The sequence below is a fragment of the Phragmites australis genome, chromosome 4 (assembly GCF_958298935.1).
Source record: "Phragmites australis chromosome 4, lpPhrAust1.1, whole genome shotgun sequence".
In the NCBI taxonomy this organism is placed as follows: Eukaryota; Viridiplantae; Streptophyta; class Magnoliopsida; order Poales; family Poaceae; genus Phragmites; species Phragmites australis.
The window spans coordinates 42,401,638-42,411,710 of record NC_084924.1 but is presented as its reverse complement, the minus strand read 5'-3'; the positions used below and the strand labels follow the sequence as shown (position 1 = coordinate 42,411,710).

Sequence of the window (10,073 nt, the reverse complement as noted above, 5' to 3'; positions counted from 1 at the left end):
TCGATCGCCAAGCTAGCCAGGAAGTGGACTGGAATGCCTAGCTGGTGAAACGCGTGGGTGAAGCCCCATGGCGCAACATTTAGGGTCTATTTGATAGTGCTTCAACTCCAAACTTACTCTACAGATTAGATTAGAGCAGATCCATCAGTAAATTGATTGTAAAAATGAGTAATATATATCTTCTTAACTTGGCAGGCTGGTTGATTTATATAAAATGGATCCATATTTAGAGCAACTTTTAACTGCTCCACATAATTACAAAGAAAAGTGACGAGATCTATGAATATGACTGCTCTACAAAATCGTAAAGTCGCCCCGTTTGACAAGGCTTCGTTAAGATCCATCGTTAGGACTCCTGCTAAACACCTCTTAATTCTGCTCCGTCGTATTCATGGCTGTCAGATTTGCTCGCTAGATCGGTCCTTGCATCTTCAAGGCACGTGGAACACGTACCGGTACGATAACGTGGACCTACTTGCCATGCCTTCCTGCGCGTCGGGCTATTTGTACCCCCGCCCCTCGCGTTAACCAAGACGCAAACATCGTCTCCTCTTCTCCGCCAAACCTTGTGAAGGGGAGGAAATTGAGCACAGCACAGCTCTCAAGAGCTAAGCTAGTAACGAGAGGTTGCACCGAAGCGAGAATGGCGAGCTCCGGTGGTTCCAGCAGCTCCCCGCGTCCTGTGCCAGGCAGCTACGGGCTGCCGCTGATCGGCGCGGTGCGCGACCGCCTCGACTTCTACTACTTCCAGGGCCAGGACAAGTACTTCGAGTCCCGCGTCGAGCGCTATGGCTCCACCGTCGTCCGCATCAACGTCCCGCCGGGCCCCTTCATGGCGCGCGACCCGCGCGTCGTCGCGGTCCTCGACGCCAAGAGCTTTCCCATCCTCTTCGACGTCACCAAGGTCGAGAAGAAGAACCTCTTCACGGGCACCTACATGCCCTCCACCTCCCTCACCGGCGGCTACCGCGTCTGCTCCTACCTCGACCCGTCCGAGCCAACCCACGCCAAGGTCAAGCAGCTGCTCTTCTCCCTCCTGCTCTCCCGCAAGGACGCGGTCATCCCGACCTTCCGCTCCAACTTCTCCTCGCTCCTCGCCACCGTGGAGTCGCAGCTCGCGCAGGGCGGCAAGGCCGAATTTAACAAGCTCAACGACGTCACCTCCTTCGACTTCATCGGCGACGCCTACTTCGGTGTGCGCCCCTCAGCAACCGACCTCGGCGCTGGCGGGCCGACCAAGGCGGCCAAGTGGCTGATCTGGCAGCTCCACCCCCTCGTCACGCTCGGCCTTCCCATGATCATCGAGGAGCCGCTCCTCCACACGTTTCCCCTCCCGCCCTTCCTCGTCAGCAGCGACTACAAGGCGCTGTACAAGTACTTCTCGACCGCCGCGTCGCAGGTGCTCGACACCGCCGAGAGCCTCGGCCTGTCACGGGAGGAGGCCTGCCACAACCTGCTGTTCGCGACGACGTTCAACAGCTACGGCGGCCTGAAGGTGCTGTTCCCCGGGATCCTGGCGAACGTCGCCCGTGCCGGCCTGAAGCTCCACGAGAAGCTGGCGGCTGAGATCCGCAGCGCCGTGGCCGAAGCCGGCGGCAAGGTCACTATCGCGGCGCTGGAGAAGATGGAGCTGACCAAGTCGGCGGTGTGGGAGGCGCTGCGTCTGGACCCGCCCGTCAAGTTCCAGTACGGGCACGCCAAGACCGACCTGCAGATCGAGAGCCACGACGCGGTGTACCAGGTGAAGAAGGGGGAGATGCTGTTCGGTTACCAGCCGCTAGCCACCAAGGACGCCCGCGTGTTCGGCCCCACGGCGAGGGAGTTCGTGCCCGACCGGTTCGTCGGCGAGGAGGGCAGCAAGCTGCTGCAGTACGTGTACTGGTCCAACGGCCGTGAGACCGAGAACCCAAGCGTTGACAACAAGCAGTGCCCCGGCAAGAACTTTGTGGTGCTCGTCGGCAGGCTCTTCCTCGTCGAGCTGTTCCTCCGGTACGACACCTTCACCGCCGAGGTTGGCACGGAACTGCTCGGCACCAGTGTGGTCTTCACCGGAGTGACGAAAGCTACTTCCGGTCCTGGCGCCGAGTAAAGCCTGCGGCACCCGCAGTTACTTGCATGGATATGATTGAATGAGTGCTTTCTTTTCGTTCGCCATCCCCCGTGTAATAAGATGCAGTATCTCCTTTTCCCGTGTAACTGGAGTTTGTTTGACCGTTTGCAAGGGGATGTTTTATTCATATGCCTAACGACGACGATGAGCTATTGGATAGCTATCTAATAACTCATAGCCGTCTTTAACCACACGCATTCGACATCGGCTCGCTTCTCCATCTTCGCCCTCCTCTAGCCATCTTCGGAGGTGAGCTCGTGGACACTACCGCTCCTTCACTAACTTCTCATCTCTACTCGTCACTATCCTAACCGTACTCATTGGTCATCCTCTGCCACCGGCAGCCAACAGCGGAATCCACTGTCCCGCCCCCGCGCTCACCTCCTACATCAAACTGGTCTACTTTCTTGACCTTCTCTAAGGGCCTGTTTATTTCAGATTGCTTCTGATTTCTACTTCTATCAGAAGCCTAGAAGCCAGAAGTCCAGACAAATGGGTTTGCTGAAAAGTAACTTCTGGAGAAATCAGAAGCATGCTTCTGAGAAAATGAACTAGAAACTAAGAAACTAATTGAGAGTAGTTTTTCTGAGAAGCGGTGGGTTGAGAATAAAAAAATATTGTAAAATCCAATTAAAAACTACTTTAAAAAAAATAAAATTATAATTTTTCAGAGAAACTAGAAGCAGAAATATAAACAAACAGGTTATAAATCCAACAACTATAAAAAAAACCTAAATCTTAGAACCTAACCCACCGCCGACCGTTGAAATCTGTCGGCTGATCTCAACTTCTAAATTTCAGGAAGTGTGTTAGTAATGCTAATGCATGTTGCAGTGAATCATCCGATATTATCTTTCACAATCCACGCAACGCAAGCGTGCATTCACATTCTAGGATAGCAACACGTACGCCGCGCGAACCGCGATCGACGGAATCTCATGGAAGTCTTGCATATCCTATTAAAAACAGTTGACGAAGTGAAACCTCAACTTATCTGAATTGCGACTTTTGATCTATGCCGTATGCTTACAGTAATAGACCAAGTTGAGCACGGAATCGTCTCCCTATGTCCGACCTGCGCGCAGGCTTAGGCTTACCGATTGGAGCTCGATTACCCAGCTTCAGCAGTAACCGAAAAGTCACGGTTACCGTGTTAACCGTCGAAAATTCAAAAAAAAATCGAATAAAATTTATTTGGCAAAATTTAAAATTTGGAGAAAAAATCACGATTTTAGCCGGTCGGTTTGGACTGGTTACCGAGCGGTTTTTGCGATTTATCGAGCGGTTTTCTTAAAAATTTTCGTATTATCGGTAACCACTTGGTTTTCTCGGTACCCACTTGGTTTTCTCGATTTATCGAGCGGTTTTCTCGATTTTTTTTAGTGAAGTTCAACAAAAAAACTCAAAAATTATCTCAATCTTGTAAAATCAATAACTAATTCATCTGAGTTTCAAATCAAGTGAAACAAATTTTTTTGTTTTTATACTCATAAAAAAGTTCAAAATTTTCTGTGAGAAAATGTATTTGTTAAACCAAGTTAAATGCGTAGTTTACTCTTTTCTAATCCAAAAATCATGAAACTAATTTTGTTAGCCTTCTTACATGATCCTATGTCTTTTAAAAATACATGAACTCATGAATTAGTTATTGTAACATGCAAGATTGTATAAATGTATTGTGACTAGATTAATTCATAATTGATCCATCACACCTCAAAAATTAGTGAAACCACTTTTATTAGTTTATTTATACTATGATTTACGTAGGAAAAATAATAGTAGACATGAAAAAGTTAATTACAGTATTGTTTCTTAGCATATTCACTTTATGCTTGCGAACTTTGTAAAATCATAGAGAAATTAATAAAACTATAAATAAAGTGAAATCAATTTTAAAGATCCTCTTAAGATACGTTTTACACAAGAAAAATATGTGTTTGCATGTTAAACTTTTCCTTAACATGAGTTAATAACTGAACCGCACGCTTCAATTTTTTTTCATTTTTTTTCAAACTTCCTCCCTGTAGAATATGATGCAAACTACATTATTTTTGAAAAACAAATTCACAAAAGGTCTTAGAATTGTGTCTAGTTTTTTATAAGATTTTTGGATTTTTTTTTAATTTTTTTTTTTTTTTTCGAATTTTTTGAATTCAAATTCGGTTACCGTTCAGTTTCTGAAACCGAACATGCCCGAGATAGTCGGTTATCACGATTTTTGCTCAGTTACCATCGGTTTTTTAATCCTGCCTGCGTGAGGGCTCACGCTAAAAAACTTTATCTGACAAATCTAGCTAATCTAATAATTGTCCCCATAGGTCGCAACCTTCCGGTTTTTTATCCGGATCCAATGGGGCTTACACATATTACTCCTCACAAAAGTATAATTTTAGATATCACTATGATTACTAATGTATTACTTTGAACATTGATTGCTAATATAAAATGTATAAAAATATAACAAAGTTGTAATATTTTGAAGTTATTTTTCAAGACAAAACTAGCTATACTATTTTCAAAACTTAAATCAAAACAAAGTAAATACATTTTTCTTAGTATGAGAAATGAGGTTAACTACTTGCCTTAGAATTAGCGACATCTAGTGGTGCAATAATGACAAAAGCATAGTGAACATCATCGTTAAAGAAAAAAAAGACATTTTTTTCTTTTTTTTTTCATTAAGGAGACCCACGCTACTCAGCCACGCAGGTGCTGAACAGTGCCTCCGGGGGTGGGTGCCGGGGATCGAACCCGGGTCGCCCACCTGAGAGGTGGCTTCAGGAACCATCTCGGCTCACCATCTCTCTCCAGAAAAAAAAAAAGACATAGTGAAGAATACGATCCGAGCTAGCGCAAGCTAAACCTGATTACGTAGATGACAACGCAAAAGCCTATCAAAGTGTTAGAGAGGCCCAACACATTGGCATATGATGAAAGTTGCCGGAGAATTAAGCACGCCTCTGCTAATGCACTATTTATCTAAACTATAAAGCTACAAATGTGTTTGAAGTTGAGCATCCCATCTAAGGTCTCCGGATCAAATCTAACATCTCCTTACCTGTTCTACCTGATTTGCATCATGTCTTCATGCCTCATTGTATATGGAAAGTATCTCAATATGTTCACGTATGGAAAGAATGATCCTATTCGAGTATAGAAATAAAGATCATGTTTACGTATGGAAATAATAATCATGTTCATATATGGAATAATCGATCTTGTTCACGTATGGAAATAATCAATTTTGTTCACATATGAAATAATTAGACTATTCACGTATGGAAATAATGATCATGGTCGCGTATGGAAATAATTGATTATGTTTGCATATGAAAATAATCAGTTACGTTAATCACCAAATGCTGATAGTGGCCTGGCCCTCGCCCACGTATCCATTGCACCACTAAACTCGGCACATTGCTGCCACCGGTGCAGACGTCCACACAAGACACAACGAGCTACATGCGACACCCGCTGGAGAAGACGTCCACGTCCACGACCACAAGGCACATGTGCATGCCGTTGTGCCAACCGCTGAACTTTGTACGTTGCCGCCGCTAGTGCAGAAGTCCACGAGACACGACGAGCTACACGTGACACCCACCGGAGCAGACGTCCACGTCCACAACCACAAGACACATGCACATGTCGTTGTGCCCTCCACACGACATGGCAAGGTCCAACGACAACCTGCCCTCATCCACGATCAAGGTTAGAACTCTCTGTTAGTCAGCCACTAGGTCACATGTCTGTTGGTGGTGTGGCGGCGTTTCGGCTGCAACATGTATAACTATGCCGTAGTTTTTCATCTTCTTCTTGTTTTTGATCTACCCTTTAAAAAATTGTTCCTTTACTTAGATTGCATGTATTGTTCATGCAATTTTCTTTAGTTACTTATTTAGTTTGGTGTTAGTGGTTGCAACAGTATATTGCATGATGAACAATATTCATTTTATAATAACCTGATCATGACCATTTTCATGTGCCAAAATCAGATGGTCAGATATCCTTTCCTCACATCTGTCGTCTTCGAAGTGAACTGATTGTACCACGCTATTTAATGACCTGACTAACATCGGTATTACAAGTAATGTTAACATATGACTGAAGTGGTAGTTTTTTTTACCGGTATTGCACAATTTATCTGTCAACTACTGACAAAATTTATTGTTGGATTTTTATTAGATGGCTCCAACATTAGCGGTGTGGGTGGGTCCGCATCCTCCCCTCCAACACACTGTAGAAGGTGACGTTCTTTGACTCAGAACCGAATGGGAGCAGTAGGAGCGGCACAAAGCTCTTAAATAGCACGACAGCCTGCCACAGGGAACACATGGATCGGAAGGACGCCGCATCATGGCCGGAGGAGATACGCTTCTCAATGGACTCAAGGAGCTCCCACAGGAGGCCGGAGCTCCAGTCCAACCTCGATCTTCTCGGAGAACGATGCTGCTGAGGCGCCATGGATGCCATCAGCTATCACGCAAGAAATGGTGGCTAATGTCTACTAAGAAATGGATGCAATCATGCAACTGCAAGAGCACAGATGAGGAATGGATTTAAACGAACAGATCTATAGACAATCACAAGATTGAGAAGAGGCAGTAAGTACAATTTTATGAATCCAAATGAAATTGCTCTGTCATTAAGATATGCCAATGATAAAGCAGGAAGATTTGGCAAGATGACCAGAAAGGTTCAAGTTAATCGCTTTGTTTTGGAATTATTTGATGAAATTAGTTTTGTTTTCTCATACTAGCATGCACCAAGGACTGAAGAACCAGCCATGTATCCGTGTATGGAAATAATCGAAAAATCAATCTTATTCGTGTATGGAAATAATGATCATGCTCGTGTATGAAAATAATCGATAACATTAAGCACCAAACGCTGATAGCGGTGGCATGTCTTCTGCCAACATGGCCCACAGGCAAAGTAGTGAACATATTTGGTTTAAACCTTAGAAAACTCCAGGAAACACTAGATGATCATAAACTAGTGGACTACGATTATTTTAACATACGTGTACGGATGCTCACTTGCGATGAGATCCATCTATTGAGTGATACCATTCTCACTACATTGGTCTACAGTTTGTATAAGTCTTATATTCACATATTAACTCTTTGGTTCATATTTTTAAACTTTTTATTTATTATCCCCGACCGTCTCTAATTTTTATCGATTGATGTCGTTCCGTGAAAATCTTGATGTTCAACGCTTAGCGAGAACATTTGAATGTTGCCTTGGGATAGACTATCATATCTCTATATGCAAGTTGGTAAGATTGTATCGCTGGTTAGTCAGTGTTATTGTTTACGCTTTGCTAACACCTATTTTATACATATTCTATTGCCACATGCTTTCCTCGATAGCTATATTATGTTCGCAATGGATATGGATAAATAGAACTATATTTATACTATACCCGCTTCATGTGCCAACGTGATTTGAAGTTCCATTTTATATAAACTATAAACCTAAACATGAAAAGATTATCAAGAACTTTCAGCTTGCCATGAAAGTAGCAAACCCTATCATGAATTAGGATATCTTGAGATGGCCTCTTAAGCTATCTCGTGTTGTTCCTCGGTTTCATGATTGGTAACTTGCTTCTAACCTCACTAACTGATTTGTTTGTGAAGTGCAAATATAATAATTAATTGTTATGTTGGAACGCTTTTGGTTCCTTCCTTATCGAGTTCATGCGTGCATGAAATTAAGAAATACTAGAACTAGCAATTTATAGAGTAAGTCTTCTCCATCGCATAACTATGTACAATTTATACTGATCAGGTATTAAATGTTTCGAAAGATAAATTAATTATGATATTGTATTTGCACGTAACTTTCTATTTAATCATATATTATTAGTTATATCATTCATTTTTATTTTTGATACTTTAAAATTATATTAAAAACTGTAGATATATAAACATTGCACGTGGTTATCGTAGGTGCATAGTTACTAGTGATAGCTATTGGTGCAACTACTCAAGCTATCCACGTGCTTTGTTCGCTGTCGGTCCCCAGCTGCCTATGGTGTTTCTTTTTCCAATAAAGTTGGTCAGGTTTTATATCAGTACCCCTTTGAGGTTTCGGTACAACTTACTACTCCCTCCGGTTTGTACAAACTAAAACTAAAAAATATTAAAATCAAATAAAAAAAATACAGTGAGATGATAATACTATCCCTAATCAATGCAACGATGAAAACAAGTAACTCATCAGCTTGCGTGCATACATGCATTAAGGTATAACAGTAAAATAGACTATAAAATATCTTTGATTACTAAAATGAATAAACAATTTAAGATGGATATTTTCGAAGTTATGAATAAATATTACGAAACGGATAAAATATTACTACTACTCTTTTAACCAACAAGGCTAAAGATAATCTCTGATCATAAATATATATATTTTAACTAAGATGTCATCTAAAATTTAATAATATTATAAAAAAATTCAAAATAAATTTACAAATATGTTTTTTAAGGTTTTTAAATTAAATATTTAAAAATATCTTTAATTAAGTTTTAAAAATATATATATATTTATTATAAAATAACAAGTATTTATGACCAGAGAAGTACTAAAATATGCAAAATGGTTTACGAAAGCAGCTCCTAGTCGTACCTAGTGCGCGCAACTATTTTTAAGTTTTGAAGCATGTAACACGCGGCCATTTTTTTAACGCGTCACGATCCTCGCCACAAACCGATAGCGCCCTACATGACCTATAAAATAGAAAACTTCCCAAATCGGTTCCTGGATGGTGGTGGTACGTATGCATCACATGGCTGATGGATGGCCACATTAATTGGTGATGGCGACCCTGTCCTCGCGGTCGAATGGCGAGTGCTGATAGATCGATGTGCTGGAACGGATGCGACGGACTTGCGTGGGATGCGGCCGGCCGGGTGGGTCGTGGGTGCATTATTGTTAAGCAACAATTAATGATCGATTCATTGATTTGTCGTCTTATCAATCTTTCTTCGCCGGTCTGCTCGCCTACTCTACTCGGTCCCACCAAACAAAATCGTGTAAAAATATTGCTCCGTATCAGAATCACACACATGTAAATCTCTAGTACCAGTGCACAAACACAAACACATGCCGATGCAGTTCTCGAACTGCTTGGTCACGCATATAGGCACATGCAAACAGTAGCGGCTGATCACTTTTCAGAGCCGAGCCCAACCAGGACTGTAGCACTGTCCCGTTCGTAGCAGCCAATACAAGATTTTTCTTATCGAGTCCGTACAGCACTGATTGCCCGGAGTTGTCACGTGCAACTCAACTATCTCAAGGATACGGCGTTTACATTATCGTTGTCGTTTCGCACACGCGCCAGATATGCATGCGACACGACAAACGACGCCAATATATTTTAAAAACTTGTAATGCACGTACTACACGTGCATTCCATAAGATAGTTTAGTACAAACACGGAGAAAAATCGTATGAAGCCAGGTCTCCGGGCTCATCAAGCTAGACCCTCTCCTAACAATGACACTGGCAGCACAAATCGTAAAGCATCCATCTGACTTCTCAAATCCATAATCTCCTCCTGATTCCCTTCCTGCGCTTCTAATCCCCACCTTAATTTCTCCAACTCAAGAAGACTAGAACAAGCGCATGCCGGGCTTCCACCGCGACGAGGCTGGAGAGGGCCTGCCCCACGGTGCTCGAGCTGGGAAGGGCCTTCGCCATGAGGACGTCGCCGGTGCGCACCTTGACCACGACGGCGCTCGGGTTGGAGATGACTTTCACCACGACGCCATGGTTGGCACCGCCGAGGAGTTCAACAAATGGTGCTCCGTTCAAAAAGAGAACAACCACATCGTTGGTGCAACATGCGACCATGGTGGAGCCTCAATAATCTGGATCGTGGGCAGCCAATTGGATATGACTCCATCGTTGATTCAACAGCCTTTGACATTTATTCCTACTATCAAGG

General features: G+C 43.1%; 1 protein-coding gene across 1 annotated transcript; it reads left to right on the top strand.

Moving 5' to 3' along the window:
* Positions 1 to 523: 523 nt before the first annotated feature.
* LOC133916601 (allene oxide synthase 2-like) lies at positions 524 to 2,237 on the top strand. The gene has a single exon (XM_062360344.1). It carries the CDS (start codon positions 644 to 646, stop codon positions 2,087 to 2,089), a length of 1,446 nt encoding a protein of 481 aa, XP_062216328.1. The 5' UTR covers positions 524 to 643; the 3' UTR covers positions 2,090 to 2,237.
* Positions 2,238 to 10,073: the final 7,836 nt, after the last annotated feature.